The 16,995-nt window shown below is 39.4% G+C and overlaps 1 protein-coding gene across 1 annotated transcript in view; it reads right to left on the reverse strand.

Moving 5' to 3' along the window:
* The window catches only part of rhobtb3 (Rho-related BTB domain containing 3), a 41,033-nt gene that overhangs the window by 11,345 nt on the left and 12,693 nt on the right, over positions 1-16,995 (reverse strand). The window contains exons 6-8 of the mRNA XM_015379892.1: positions 11,480-11,675; positions 11,117-11,313; positions 2,137-2,246 (exon numbers count right to left, since the gene is read on the reverse strand). Coding sequence (XP_015235378.1) covers positions 2,137-2,246; positions 11,117-11,313; positions 11,480-11,675 — 503 coding nt within the window. The remainder of the gene's footprint in view (positions 1-2,136; positions 2,247-11,116; positions 11,314-11,479; positions 11,676-16,995) is intronic.

Genomic DNA, 16,995 nt, shown 5'->3' on the forward strand with positions numbered 1-16,995 from the left:
GCTGACTTCACCAGCTGTTCCTCATCTGATCATCAGGAGACCAGTACTTAAGTGGGCTGAGGACACCACTCCAGTGCCAGAGTGTTTAGTCAGTCACGGTACAGCAAACCCTGAGCCAACCTGTCTGTCTAGTCTCCTGACTACGAGACCTGAACCTGAACCTGATCCATTTTGTCTTCTCTGCTTCCCAGGTTGAACCTGTCTGAAACCAGAAACCCCTGAAGAGTTTCTCTGTTGGAAATCTGTCTGTCTGATCTCAGAAGAACCCTGGAGAACCAAACCTGTCAAAGACCTGCCAGCCTGCTTCCTGAAGAATCTGGAAGGGAAACTCAAACCTGGTGATCTGCAAGCTCTTAACCAAGCTCAGCCTCCACCAAGCCCTCAGCCTGCCGACAGCCTCTAGACCAGGGGTGTCAAACTGGTTCCAGAAAGGGCCGTGTGGCTGCAGGTTTTCTTTCCAACCAAGCAATAGCACACCAGACTCCATTCATCTCATCAAGTCATCATGTTCACATTGGACTCCCCTGATGAGATGACTGGAGTCTGGTGTGTTATTGCTTGGTTGGAAAGAAAACCTGCAGCCACACGGCCCTTTCTGGAACCAGTTTGACACCTGTGCCCTAGACCCTCCTGGTTCCCCCACCTCTGCCGCTCTGCTCAAACTCCAGAACAGTAAACCCAGTCGTGACCAGCCAAGGATCTGATCCCCCCCCCCCGACCTGTTATTGAACTAATTTTTCATTAAACCTTTGAACTTTTTCCCTGTCTCTGAGTGTGTTCTGCATATGGGCTAGGAACCAAAACCCATCATGACACAAGCTTGTTATTTCCCAAAAGAAGGATGGATGTTCACCCTCCAGCAGCACAACCTTAAAATCCCCTCTGCATCAAACTATGTAAGTACAAATTGTTGATTCATATGGAAGTTTAACAAAATCTTTAGTGTTAACTCTACTGATTGATTAAAATCTACTTGAAATAAAAATAGTTACAAATGTTTAGGTCAATTATTAAGCACGTTTGTTTTTTCTTATATTTGAAGTTGGGCAAAACAACACATTTTATAGCTTTTCTTCTTAAGGGTTAGGGTCGCCGGCGACCCGGTGGATTTTAAGTGGGGGTAATAGTTCAGAATGCTTACAATTCCATCGGTAAAGTTTTTACCAGCAGGCGGAGCCATTGCGCGCAGCTCCAAGCTGACACCAAAAGTTCCAAACCCCACAGCTCTGGAACTGTTATAGCTAGAGGTCTGAAATTTTCTGCATTGGTGGTTGACATGATGTAGAACAAATATAATAGAATAGAATAAAACCTGCCTATAAAACCTTCACCTGCCTGCCCAGAAAACAATACACTCACTTTCTTCAATCAGTAAGCAGTGATATGAGGCAGAGTGTGATGACTTCTGTTCAAAATCGACACTAAGTGGCTCCTTTGGCAACTAATCTGCACAGTGACAGCAACTATTGGTTTACCTATAGTTGCTTGGGCTACATTCACACAACTGATCTAAATCAGTGTTGATGCTGTCTTTTTTTTCCTGAAATCTGACTTTTTTGCTGTCATCTCTAATACTGATAACTGAATAGGACAGCTGTCTGACTTCAGTCTAAACGGCTGCAGATGTCAAAAGGACCTGAATTCACAGCAGAAGAATGTAAACGTCACACAGCAGAACATTGTTAAGGGAAGTAGTGATGAATTTGTCTTGAAGGGTTTATAAAAACACAAAATCTAATAAAAGTTGTCTGGTGTCTCTGTTATTAAATTCTTGAGTAAAGGGTCAACAGCAACATCCTCAGCAAAGGAAGAAGGGAAGAAAAGAAAATAGCATAACTATGTATATGGCATAACATATATATAAATATGTGTGTGTGTTATGCCATATATATAGTTATGCTATTTTCTTTTCTGTGTATGTATATATATATATATATATATATATATATATATATATATATATATATATATATATATATATATATATATATAGATTTTTAAAAACCATTTAAACCATATATATTTTCCTTAATTATCAGAATGCTATAAACTTCTTGGAATATCGGAAAACATTAGAAGACTTTAAGGGTTGTGAATATGAATATAACATTTAGCAGCCATCTTTAAAGAGCTCACCCTGTCTCTGCTAAGAAGAGACCGTATGCGCTCCATAAGTTGAGCCACAGCTAGTGAATTCTTCAGCTTCTCTTCCAAGGCCTCCTGGAGATGCTCCCACTCCCACGCTCCTGAAAAAAAAACATTCACAGTCACACTTTTTCTGTGGTTGCACAAGGGTGCGGCTTTTTAGAGAAACAGATTTTGGTTTGGCACAGAGCTCTGACCACCCACATATTTTCAATACCAAACTCTCTGCTTTTTCTTGAAGTCAAAGCTGTCTTTTTATAAACTGCACCTGTTTATATAATCTGGGATGGTTTAGGGCCGGACCACCCCATGCCCACCTCTACGATATCACCAACAGAAAACATCAGCCTTGTTACAAAAAAAGACACAACAATATGGCACAATTTTTCTGCTTTCATCCAGTTACTTTATTAAGAAATTATGTATTTTGGGCAACATATCCAAAACTTTGAAGCTAGTTCTTTATTTCTCAGCATTATAACTTCCTCTCAGTCCCCTTTAAGAGCACGACCACTATCTTAACTCTAATAACATTATCCAGTCAGCATCAAATCAGCTCATTGTTGCAGCTCAGCCCTTAAAATATCTAAATAAATTATGCTGGCAAGGCGTAATAAGCCTTTTAAATGATGGTAAAAATAATTTTAGACCCTATACTATTCAGCCTCTAATGTAATTAAGTTAGTTAATGGGAGCAATGCTGAGAACTGCTGGCAAGAATGCAGGATCAAATAGGTCTCCTGTCTGATAGCAAGAGAACAATCAGTAAACTTTAGCTGTGTTGATGGACCGTCTTCTGTGGTCCGTGAAAATAACCTGCATCAGAGAGGAATGAGAAGAAAACCTTTCATGACTCCTGAACAAAAACATTCTGGCACAGAAGTTAGGGAAAAATGAACATTTCATAATCTGGGAAGAAAGTTTTTTTTTTGTTTTGTTTTGTTTTTTTATTATCATATAACATTTAAAATGTATTTAGCAGGACAAATAATGGTCAATAGCAAGGTTTTAATCTTATACCCTTGACAAATAATAAAACAGCAAACCATAGGTGACATCTGTTGCTCCCAAATGTAGGGTAGGAGATAATGATCGTATTTCAAACACATATTTCCCCATAAAAAAACAAATAAAAACTATAAACTGCAAGTTGGATGACTTGTGTTGTCATTAAAATGTTTTTTTTGTTGTTTTTTTTTATGAGAAAATGCCACTAAATCCTTTTGGCATATTTCGCACTATGATATTAAGCTGATATATGCTACTACTTCTGCTGTTAATAACTTTCGTACTTTATCAAATATTTACTTTAAAGAAATAATTTACAAAATAAAAAGGAAAGCTTCAAAATCATGAAACAACTGCTGATTGTAGATTAACTACCACACTTTGGCAATAAAACCATTTGAACTTTAAACATGTTGCAATTCTTTGGGCTATAATTAGGAAGCAGCTTTATAATCCTCTATTGCCTCTATAAAACCCCATTCAGTTTTATGAGGTAGTGATTTCATCCAATGATCTGTCTAACTGGTCCCCTATATACAAAAGACTGCTATGATTTGGCAGATTAGAACATTTTACGAACCTTGCAGTCATTCTGTATAGAAATAATTTATACCTTGAGTCTCTATATCTCCAGGGAGGTGGAAGCAAAGGGGCCTGGTATAGATTGAAATTTCAATAATGGATTTGATTCCGCCTGACAATGATGTGATTCTTTTCTGACTCGATCCAGTATATATATATATATATATATATATATATATATATATATATATATATATATATANAAGAATAGTTTTTAACACTAGGCTTAGTTAGAGCCCTGCAAACCTGACTGCTTTAACAGGGACATAAATGTATGCATACATCTAAAGAAGACCTGAGTGTCCATGGAGATGTACAGATTCAGCCAAAAATGCACTTGCACACAGCTGCATCCAAATGACAATTTCAATAACTCAGCAGCACACTACAAATGGACACAGAGTCTCAGAGTGTTAACATCACAAGCGGAATGTCATGGCCTCTGTGAATGTCCTCACACAGTCAAGTGGCAAAATTTCACAGCGTGAAGCACTACTCTGGGTGTGATGCTTTGTTTCCACTCAAGAGGGGATGTTGTGAACTGTTTTTGTAATTTCATCAAATCAGCTCAATCATATCATCTGTTAAAAATTGAAAGACAAACGGAAGATGTTTTATCATTTTTTTTAACAAAACCTTTTCTAAAAGATTTCCTGTAAAGGACCATCTTTATTGAAAGTGTTTCTGGAGGCACCCATTCAAATCTAATTAGCCGACTCAAGATGACGCATGACTACATGCACCGTATATGTTGCCGGCTCATTCAGACATTCAGTGTTGAAGGGTTAACTGAGATGTTTTTCCACTAGGCTTAACATGGCCCGTCTACCAGTGTTCATTCCACGTTCCACTTAGCGCATTCCCACTTTTATACTTCTCTCTCTAAACCGAACATCAATACACCCAACAGTTTGCAGAGCTGCTCAGCTTGTTACTAACACGTCGTTTTATACAACCTCAGAAAATTAGCACCTCACTCTCTTCCCCACCAACTCTGTGCCGTTTCATCCTCACCTTCTGCCACCTTTATTTTTCACCCTATACACTGCTTTCCCTTTTTTTCTTATGAAATCACACATGCAGGGCTGTGCACCGTATATATGTGCACAAAAGCCAACACTGCTCCTAGTTTCAGCTGTCTCACTTATTCTTATTCATAGAGTCACTCACAGAGAATCAGGCTCTCTGTATAATCTTCCCCGTTCCGCTCAGCCTTCTCCAGCTCAGATGTTCCCTGCTCCTACCTCCAGGGCTTATGTGTCAGAGCATCAGTGCTACTTTCATACATGTTTACCACGTGCCTTGAATCAGATGCTGTTTTAAAGTTCTGGAATACCTAAGAGCTGTGATCTTATGTCTAATAAACCTAGCTCTGCAGTCTGAGCTGCAGGCTTGAGGATTTGCAAAGGACATTACATGCCTGTTGTTACTTACACACAAGATTACACCTGTGCTGTGGTCTCTAATGTTGAAGATTTAAAACCATTTATTTTGTGCTGGACTGGTGCCGATTTGTAATTGTATGTAATGGCAATCAAAACGCTACAGTACTCCAAAACCTGGGGCTTCACTTCCCTCTTCTTGATTATGGCCTTACTTATATTGATTATCATACCCGACTGGATGTTGCTTAACAATCTGTCGTTCTTGCTACTGTGAAGTGCTTCTGCACTGTCAGTTTCAGTCCTACCATTAGTAAGAAAGCACCATCAGAATATGTAGGGATGGTACTGGACTAGTGATGAGCCATGCCTTGTTTCCTCCAAACATAACAACCTGTACCTCAAGGCAATCATGTCTCAGAGGTCTGCAGCCAATTCCTCTGCCTTCATGCTTAGTTTGCGTTATGACCTTATCTAGAGAGCTGTGTGCCTTTCCTAATCATGTCCGACCAACAGATTTTTTTTCCAAGGTAGACTCCAGCAAAGATGCAGAAACATCTCAGGTATAATCAGTGGAAACAGTACAAACTTCAGCTCGATTTCAACCTTCAAAGGCAGTAAACACCTAAACAAATGTGTTTCTTGGTTTGCCATTCTAATAAATTTGCAACAATAATAAAAAATGAAAAACCTTTGGGTTATAACCTTTTTTTTTACATTTTAATTATAGGGTATTTTTTCGGAGAACATTAAAGGTATAGAGGACAATCTTTTATTTCCAGGTGGATCATCTAAATAAGTGGTCCTCCTAAATGTCAATCATTCTGGTGATATGTTTACGTAAGGCCGTCCTACGTGCTCGTCCCCATTTAGGTATTGTTTTATGCATAAGAGCCCTTTCAGGTGTATATGTGTGGTGAGAGAAAAAGTGTATGAAGTATGAGAAGAAAATAAAGGCCTCAGAAGAGGCAGATATATCCCTAATACTTTGCGCGGAGACCTCTCCTTGCAAAGCATTGTGGGATTTGCTGTCACGGCGGCCTGCTGTCACAGCGGTGACTAATAACAGATGGTGCAGGCATCGCTCAGTGGAGGAGGATTTACGTGACCAACGGAGAGCAAAAAGCATCTGTCTGAACAGTAAGTTCAATATGTTCCGGCACAGTAAGCTTATATGAGCTATGAGAACAGCAACTTTTAAACGGAGCGTGCAGGAGGTGAAATGGGCTCCTGTATGTTCTCGCACCTGTTTAATAGGCGTATTTTGTGGAGAGGTCTTTTTAAAAAATTGCAAAAATCCTCCAACTTAAAGGAACAAGATTGTTTTGACAGCACAATAAGGCTGTACCATAACAACATGTGGAATATGTGGCTATGCTTTACTAGATGCTCTAAAGTTATTCATGGAAAAAAGAATTACCAATGCAAAATGGAAAATGTATGTTTTACAACAGCTTCAAATCTAATATGCACAATTTGGAGGTGTGTGCGAACTTCTCAACAGCTAGAGTTCCATACATGGAGACTACAGCTGATACTGATGTCATGATCTGCAATTCTGCATTTTTTGGTACTGTTTAAGTTTTCATTTTTGGTTTTCAGTTATGTTTTATCTATTTTTATTCTGTGTTGTTGTCAAGCTTTATATCATTTTTTTTAATTCTTAGTTTTATCCTTTCTTTTATCTCTTTCCAGCCTTTTTTGGTATTATTGGTCTAGATTTATTCAATTATTCTTTCCTTTATCTTTAAGTTATGTTTTTATTTTGCAGTCCTTAGTTTTATTCCTCTTTTGCCTAATTTAATTTCTTTTCTAGTTACAGATAAACCCTGTTTTCCCCAGTTACTTTTTCTTGACCCCTAGCGCCACTTTCCTTTGTCCTTAGCTCCCTTCTAGCTGTTTCTGTCCACACCTGCTCCCAAATTAACTGATTACTCCACTCTTGGTTCTGTCTCCCATACAGGTTATATACTCTACCTCTGCAGTTCTTCTGGATTCTCTTCACCACTTCTTGTATATTTCTCCCAACCATCTCTATTTTTGGCCTGAGTGCCGTTATTTCTGGATTTATGTTTTTTGGTGAGACGGTTTTGTTGAAACCAGAGTTGGTTACAACGCACATACACAAAACTACTAGGTACACAGCTGGTAATAATCAGTCCAGGCAGGTGCAGCATGCCACAGAATTGACGAGCTGCCCGTGCTGTTGCAAGGTTTCTCTATGCAACACATTATAATCACTGTGATCTTACAACAGAAGAGCTCTCCTAGAACTGTCAGGAATGTCTAACACTTAATGTGCTCCAAGGGACATCTCCAAGACCCTGCAGGGGCTAAGCACAATGTGGCTGATTCAAAATGTCACAATATGGTCTTAAAAACTCTGTGAGTGGCCTTAAACTAAATCTAGGAAAACATTTTGGGTATTCATGGTATCATTTTAAATGCATCCAGCTGTGTAAACTTAACATAAGACTGATGATTCCAAAACTGATTCATCAAAAAGATCTGCATTCATGGCAGGAGTAACAGGACTCTCACTCTAAAGATTACAGTCACTGATATCTTTTAGATATTTCTTGAGAATTTCTTCAAAGGTTTTCCTCAATGTGCCAGATTCTGAACAAATAAAAAGGAGTGAGACAAAGAACAACACAGCTGTCAAATGAGGGGAATTAAAGCAAAAGTAGATCAAACTTCCAACGGGCTCAATCAATTTCCCAGATGAAATCTCTACAGTCACTCAACCATAAAGTGTTTTCAGTTTAGAATTTTTCTGCCCTTCAGTATAATGGTACTCTCGTGGAATAACATCAGTTGTGCTCTTTCAGAGTGATTTTAGCTCCAACAGGACAATGCGTTTACATCACCACAACTGGATTAAACATCTGCACATCTAACACCACGCTAGTAATGCGTCTGATTGCTTACAAACCAATGAATTTGGAGGCATGAAATGAGTGAATACCACGCTGTGGCTGGCAGTGTGGTTACTGAGCTCCAAATTGTTTGGATAAAGGACATGATAGCTGCTGTTGAAGAGATCCCTAAATCTTTTCTCATTTCCACTCTCTTGTTTGGCACTTCCTGCACATCTGATCCCGCTGCCAGGGTTTCAGCCTGGGTAATTTTCATCTTTGGCCAATCAGAAGGTTTCAGTTCAAAGCTGATAAGAGGTTGTAGCTCTGCCATAGCAGTTTATCTACGTAGACCCAGATTTTCATGCACAAATATTCTGGCAGCATTAATAATAATGTATCATCACGGAATTTTTAAATATTATTTTAATTGCACTGCAAAAACGTTCTGAAAATTGGTAAAAATGTCTTTAAACAAGTGTATTTACTTTAAATTTGAGCAGGAAAATAAGATGATCTGCCAATGGAATGAGCATTTTTACCCTTAAAATAAGATAAATTAGATATTATGCACTTGAAGTAAGAGAATATAGTTGTTTTTTCTTATTTTAAATGGAAACTGTCTTATTCCATTGGCAAAAAGTCTTACTTACCTGCTCAATTCAGGAAGAAATGCACTTGTTTTAGGAAAAATTTACTTACTTAGGTTTACATTTTTTGCAGTGTGTGTATTACTGATATTGTATTTACTATTGATAACAGCATTGCTCCAAAAATGTAAAGACTAATTTTCTAATTAAACCATAAGTTAAAACGTTTAGTAGAATTATCAAGATAGTGTATTAATGTATTTATGGCTCATTATATCCTTGACTTGATAAATGAGAAAAGACCTGCTTCCTATCAGTAATTGTGAGCTCACTGATAATACTGAGCTAATTTAAAACCTCACCAGGAAAAAGGGCATGATTAAGAGAACAATAAATTGATGGATTTATCAACCGTGTCTGTAGAACTACATTTGTAAAAGATCACTGGGGGAATTAAGATTGAGTTTATGTCAGAATCTTTGCACTGATGACTGCCTTAATGGTTCATTCCATTCACTTGCCTAGCTCTGCCCAGTTTCTAATCAGTTATCCACCTGCTCCTGCCTCTATTTATGCTGCTTGCTCTCAGTCATCAGTGCCAGATTATTCAAGCCTTTGGTGAGAGTTCTCTAGGACAGTGTTTTTCAAACCTGGTCCTCAAGGCACCCTGCCCTGCTTGTATTAGATGTTTCCCAGCTTTCACACACCTGTTATCAATTGATAGCAGATTATCAGGCTTTGCTGAACTGCAATAATCTGAATCAGGTTTGCTGAACCTCAGAAACATCCAAAACATGCAGAGCAGTGTGCCTTGAGGACTAGGATTGAAAAACACTGCCATAGCGTCCCCTGTTTGCTGTTGCTGATTGCCTGATCCTGACCAGTTCTGCCCTTTGGACCTCTAAACCCACTTGTTCCCGTTCTGATCTGTTTGCCTGACCTGTCTTCGGAATTCTGATAGATTTTCCCTGTTTACGACCCTGGATTTGTCTCCTGACCTCGGCTTGGATTTCCCTTCTGTACCTCTTTAGATCTCTGATCTTCTAGCCTTGACTCCTGTTTATCTCCTCGACACCAGCTTTGGCTTTTTCTTCTGGAAACTTGTGCCTTCCTTCGTCTGGTTGCTTGTACTTGTCAACCAGGTCGGCAGCCTTCTTGGCTACAGCTCTTTGAACTCTCCGTGCGGTGCTCACCGCGTGTTGTTGGAAGTCATCCGGCTAGATTCCATTCCTTCTTCTGGGCACAGAATGAACTCTAAAACCAGATTAGTGACTGACACGCTCGTAATCGCCCTTCGTCAGATTTATGTGTCACTATACCTGAGTTTCTCCCTCTACAGAGATTTCGACCTTTTCAGCTCTAGCTGCTGAGTCGCAGATTTGACGTTTTATAAATAAGTGCTTTTGTGAATCAAATCTGTCTGTCTGCTTAATATTCTGGGTCCACAGTTCTAAGTCCTGACTGTTAAGACTTTTTGATAAGAGTCCAATTCATGAAAATTATGTCATGCACTGAGAGGAAGTAAATAATAATTAGCATAAGACTCAACTACATCCTCATGTTCACTCAGAGTGAGTGAACATGAGGATGTAGTTGTTTACCTGTTTGTTTTAAATAAAACGCTTGGATCCTAACTTACATCATGAGTTTAAAAAAAAAAAGCTTTACTCATATTCAGTTAATATAAGACTGTGTGGTTTTTTTTTTTTTATAAACTTAAGTAATAGGCTGAGGAGACACTACACCTAGCTGCTTTGGTCAATTTTAATAATTCAAAATGTGAAATTGAACAATTTTTTACATGAGCCCTATAAAACATCCCAGATTAATAGGAAGCTACGGTTGCTTCTCTCATTCATTGCGTTTGTCTTTACATTTAGGAATTCAGTTTAGACGCATGGGAATGCTTGCTGATGATGGGTCACAAAATAATTGTCATTTACTTGGTACTTTCCCCTCTTTAATCCAGTGGAGGCAGCAGGGATGTACTTTTTCCAACACAGCTTTCATCTTTTTGCTTTTTTTGTAAAAAATGAACAAGACAGTCTGAAAACTGAGTGTTTCTGAGATCAGATAAGCTTGGAGTGTATATCAGATAATTTTAACTATATCATATAATGTCAGATTTAAAATTGGCTGTATTTTACATCCTTTTTTGGCTCTTTCATAATAGCACAGATTGATAGAATGGAATTTAAATAATATGAAAATGTTTATCAGGTAAACACAAACTAACGATTCAGTCATGTATTCAGTCATGTATGCCTCACCTGTTTAAAACTCCTTATAAACAATCTAATTGGGACATTTTTTTTAATTAATTCTATATTTCTATTAATGTTTGTCACTAAGCAAATGGAGATGTGTCTGGTTGCGGGTTTAACCTGGGTTATTTTTTTGTTGTAACCAAGCAACAATGAATAAAATATCATCACATTAATAATAGCTTATCAAATCAGATGATTTTGTAATTAAAATATGTTTCTTTAAAAAGAAACACAGTCAGATTAGAAAAAGACTGAAGATCTGAGATGAGTTTAGGTGGGTATACCTCTGTAAATAAACATGAGGGTCTCCCACAGGCACATGCACAGCAGGGGATCCTTCACCACCAGCCGAGTGAGGCGTCCGGTCACGTGTCCATCCGACTGAGGCAAATCATCGATAATGCTGCCATCCCAGGTAGACAGCAGGGAATGGGGGCCTCCTTCTCGCTCCCTGCAGACACATCGTGATTGTGGACGTTCCCTGTCCAACGAGATGCAAACAACACACTTTACAGTGACTGTATTAACAGGTTATGCAGAATTCCCTCAGCTCCAGCTGTCTGCGTGTTTTGGAGGGGTGGAAACAGCAACATAAGCAGCCATTAAAGCATCATAAGCTATTATTAATGTGTGACAATCTTTTCTACCTGGTTTTGGGCCCCAGGAGCAGCTGTCGGAAATAAGGGCTAACGGCGCACAGCACGGCCGCGTGGGCCCACCCCAGTTCTTTCCCACAATCCCCGGAGTAGAAGGCCACATCGGCAAACTGCACACCACGCTCCAAAAGCCACTGCATGTCCTGGGAGAAGCTGGACTCCTCTACTCTGATAGGAGGAAGACGAGCTGAGAGAACAGAGGAAGAGGTAATAAAGGAAAGTGTTAGTTTATTAATCTTTTGCAGGAGCTGTGCAGAAGAAACAATTCTGACTTCCTCTATTGACTCTTGCTTCTTTTGGCACAAACATTTGGCTCAGAGATACAAGGCATGTGTGGACAAATAGTTTTTGACAGTAAAAGAACAGAAGAGTCTTATAGCCAACAAACAGAAGTTAGAAGGCAATCTCATTCTCTATCATTTTATATTGTTCAATTTCAGAAAAGAGTGGGGGTTTCTTCCTAGTACTATTGGCAGTGTTAGGAAAATGCCAACTCAGACTGCTCCACTTGATTCTGACTAAATGTGAAAGAAAAACATTTTTAAGGGGCTGACAACTAGAGAACTGCTTGGCAAATGTATTCAATCCCGTTGAGCAGCATGATATTTTGTCTTGTTACTGCCAGAGATGCACCCATCTGATACCTGGGTCGGATATCAGCTCCGATATTGACTAATTGGCTGGATCAGATATCGTCATTGGATATCAGATATCTCTAATCTAACACTTTATATGTGAATGAAAATAATAGAAAGTATATTTATATCTTTGTTCATTTGTTACATTTTTTTAACAACAGCGACATTTACATGCACAAATTGCCCCAGTTCGATCTAATCCTTGGTTGGTCTGAAACTCAAAATCTCTGTTTACATGGATATTAAATGAAAAGATCTGATCATGACATTTTAATGTAAGTACCAAACGTTCGATCGTATTAAATCTATTTAAATGATGAAACTGTCTAATTTTCTGGAAAAACTGGAGAAATGTCACGCTGATGTTGCACACATGCACGGCCCGGATTATTTTACTCCAAAGATCCGAATGGGGGTGTACATGAATGCAAATGGTAATGACGATCTGCAAAAACCACCTCTGGCTTTCAGGATGACATTTATTTCCAATTGGACCAAATACGATTAGAATCTTCAGTCTGACATTGCATAAAACATTTTTGATCTGATCCGGCCTTCAACCAGATTATTTGTGTCCATGTACACGTAGTAAGTGTTTATGTCAGGTTTAAAGCCTTCACTCACAAGGCAAAGAATTCAGGTCATGCATTCAACAGTTGGATCAGATTGGTATCAGATATCGGCCGATACTCTCAGCCCAGGTATCGGTACTGGACTGGATCAGAAAAACACTAACGCATCTCTATCTAATACTAAAAACTTCAGTACATTGTTTATATTACTTTGCAAGGTTTCTAAATACTTAGCATTTAAAAATCTAATGTTTGGTGTGCCTACCGTTTTAGACCCCTTTATTCAGACACGATTAAAAAAAGATTGCTTACAAAAAAGCTTCTATTTATTGGAAAACAGCCGACCTGTTTCTGTTATAATCTCAACATGAATCCAGCTGTTCTGTGAAGGACTCAAAGATTTGCTGGAGAACATCAGTGTGAAATCGACATCATAAACACCCAGCAAACAAGAACGGGAGAAAGTTTTTGAAAATTTTAGAGCAGCATTATCTTAAAAAACTGTTACTCAAGGTCTATACATCTCAAAAAGAAAGCTTTAGAAAGTATATAAAAGAACTGGAAACCCTACAAGACAAGAGCATCAATCTTTACAGCATAAATCAGAGGAGCGACCATGAAGGCCAATGCAGGTTTGGAGGAACTGCAGAGATTCACACCTGTCTTTTTTAACAACTGTTTGTGCATTACAAGCATCTGTCCTTCATGGAAGAGTGGCAAGAGGAAAGTCGTTGTAATGTAAATTAAGAAGGTAGAGTTTTCCACAGATCATGATAGAGACAAAGAGCACATTTGGAGGAGTTGCTCTGGTCAGATGGGACTAAATCAAACATTCCGGTCTAAAATCAAAACACTGCAGACATGGCGGGGTTTGGGTGACCAGATCTCACAAAAACAAATTGGGGGCAACTAGGATGCTTATGACGGACAATTCAGCAGTGCAATGCTTTTGAGACTCACTTTTACTGTATTGCTTTATATTATGTTCCCCTTGTATCAAATTAAAAAATAACTTTGGTTCTGTTCATTATATTCATAGACAGAATTTCTAGGCGCAGCCAGGGACTGGAGGGTGTCTGGTTCGGGAAGTTCAGGATATCATCTCTGCTGTTTGAAGATGATGTTGTCGTGTTTGGCAGGACCTCCGACGTGCACTGGGGTGGTTTGCAGCTGAGTGTGAAGCGACCGGGGTGAGGATCAGCACCTCCAAAACCGATGCCATGGCTCTGCACCAGAGAAAGGTGGACCCCCCCTTTTCAGGTCGGTGGAGAGTCCTAGACTCAAGGGGAGGAGTTCATGTATGTTGGGGTCTTGTTCACGAGTGAGGGACGGATGGAGCATGAGATTGACAGACGCATCGGTGCAGCAGAGGCAATGATGCGGTCACTTTATAAGACTTGACAGGGGGCTAAACTCTCAATTTACTGATCGATCTACGTTTCCACCCTCACCTATGGTCATGAGATCTGGGTAATAACCGAAAAGATAAGATCACGAATACAAGTGGCCGAAATGAGTTTCCTTCTCAGGGTGGCTGGGCGCACTCTTCGAGATCGGGTGAGGAGCTCAGTTACCCGGGAGGAGTTCGGAGTAGAGTCGTTGCTCCTCCACATCAAAAGGAGCCAGCTGAGGTGACTCGGAAGCATCGCGGAAGCATCCTGATCGCCCACCTTGGGAGAAGTTCCAGGCATTGGGAGGAGTCCTCGGGGTACCCCAGAGCAGCTGGAGGAAGTGTGTGTGGATTGGGAAGTCTGGGCATCTTTGCTTTGACTGCTGCCTCCGCGCCCCGGATAAGCGGAAGAAAATGGATGAATTACTTCAAATTAACTTTTAAAATACCTCTCTGTGACCTTTCACTGGTTTCACCCATTTATAAATTGTTCCCCTGTCTTTGTTGTGGCCGATTTATTATACTTTAAACATAGTTTCCATCATATTCTATGTTAAAACCCTGTTCTGTTTTAATAGTGCAGAGGCTGTTCATGACCTGGGGCATTGGTAAAGCTCTTTGACAATGGCTGCAGCTCTGCTTTCTTTGCATGTAAAAAAGCATCTATAAATATTTTTTTCCACCGTTGTTTTGATTTGAACGAGTCAAATGAGGGACATTGTTTCGATTAAATTAGATTAGACAGAAGTGGAAAAAATGTGGCACTGTCCCAAACAAATCGGGATATCTAGTCACCCTAGGTGGGGCCTGTATCATGCTGTGGGGTGAATTCTCTTCACAAGAGATGGGGAATCTAGTCATAATTAAGGGGAAGATAGGAGGACCAAAGTACAGGGAATTAAGATAAGAAATGTTATAGAGGCTCCTTCCACATAACAACATAAACACACAGTCAGCAAAAATGCAAGGCAGTAAACATCTACAGCTTAAAAGCCTATTCTATATATGGAATTAGCATGACAAGGCACCTTGAGAAACGTAAGAGGTGGCCCAAAAAAGCCACTACTAAAAAATGTGATACTTTTAAATACATTTTTTGAAATAAACTGCAAATAAGAGTAAGAACACTGACTGAAGTAAAAACCTAAGGCCCGTTGCATAGAACTGCTGGTAAATGACATAAAAGGACATAGAAAATAACTGACCCTTAAAATGTTTATGTCATAAAGCTAAAGTAATAAAAAGAAGGGAAAGTAGGAAATGTGGTAAAAGAAAGATTACAATCCTTTTTGTGCTGCACTCAAATGGATCTTATTTGTTCCCAGTATCCCCTTGTTTTATTGCCGCTGTGATTTAGCCATGAAAAGCTGTTTCTGAATCAGTGCTTGTCATATTTAATGTAAGCTGGGCCATAAGTTGAGCTAAGTGGTGTTAGACAGGCGCCGATAAATCCACCTGCACAAGCTGCCATTTCTGGCCAGACTTTCAGCTTTCAGGAACCGTGTCAGATTCAAACAGACAGCAACGGGAAAGAGCACCCAGATCAATATATATGTCAAACATGTATATATTAAAGGCTTGCTAACACTTTTCTAATGGATTTTTTTTTTGGATGAATGTACTTTAGGGAAGATCTACCTCAATAAATTTGAACCATTTAAGTTCCATCATTCATAAAAGTTTAAATCAGATCGCGGACAAACCAAGGGTTAAAAATAGCGAGCAGTCTTAGATTTAATCACACATCTTTCATCTAGCTGGGACGCAAATTCCAACAGGGTAGAAAAATGAAAGTTAAGATAACAACAAAGACGGGAAATGTAACTGTCAAATGCTGCAGCCTGGCTTATTACTTTGAAGCCTTGCCACGGTAATCAAACTCGCCGTCTGTAAGCCCTTCACTGCATATTAATGTGTGTAAATCTGCAAGTTTTGCCTCTTTTGATCAGTACAGTCATTTATCCCCTCATAATTACAGTTTTTTTTCTTTTTTTCTGTTCCACTGGATTGAAGGCAAGGCTGCAATAGATGTGCAAGAATATAAATAAAGAATATATTTATATAATATCATAAGAAAATAAACAAAGAATATAAACAAATATTTAAAGGCATAAAAAAATATCTTTATTTAGACAAAAACTTTAACCTTAAAGGGGTCATAGAATGCAAAACCGAGTTGACATTGTCATAGATGAATAATGATAGTTCAGTGGGTGAAATGGACGTACAGAGAAGTTCAAACCCCCATAGTCACCTAGCCTGGGTGCCATTCCGAACATAGTCCCGCCCACAACGTTTGAGGTCGGGAAGTTCAGTCTGGCATTGCTCAATAGTAGCGCGAGTATGCTAGCACAAAATCTGGCGGGCCAATCAAATTGTCAGGGCGGGCTTTATACGATGATGGACAGATGATCAATAGTAACATAATCAACCACGTCACCAAAGCGCGCTTGGGCGACAACAACAATGGCTGCCGCCGGAGAGTTTAGGTGTGTAGATTCTGCTATTAGGTCTGTTCTAGAAGATATCGACAGCAAATTAATTTTAAAAGAGGAACAGAGAAACGCGATCAAGGCTCATCTTCTTATTCTAGGCGTGCAACTGCACGCTTTGATTTTTGTTGACAACAACTATTGGTTGTAGGTTTATCCAATTGAGTGCAGAGGCATTTTTTTTCCTGGTTCGTTCAAAACACGCCCCATAATCACAGCTCTATGGAGCAGTATCAGACTCATATTCTGACTAGAATTGAGTCGGACTACGTCAGGCTAATAGTCACCTCCTTTTCTCTGTAAATCTCACATTTCTAAACTTCTGATCCAAACGAAGCACCGAGTTGACGTCAATTCAGGGATGTTGCATCACTGGACCGGACTATAGCAGAGAGCCATGAGTTCTCTGCAGGTG

Source organism: Cyprinodon variegatus, unplaced genomic scaffold (genome assembly GCF_000732505.1).
Source record: "Cyprinodon variegatus isolate N-32 unplaced genomic scaffold, C_variegatus-1.0 Scaffold202, whole genome shotgun sequence".
NCBI classification, from domain to species: Eukaryota; Metazoa; Chordata; class Actinopteri; order Cyprinodontiformes; family Cyprinodontidae; genus Cyprinodon; species Cyprinodon variegatus.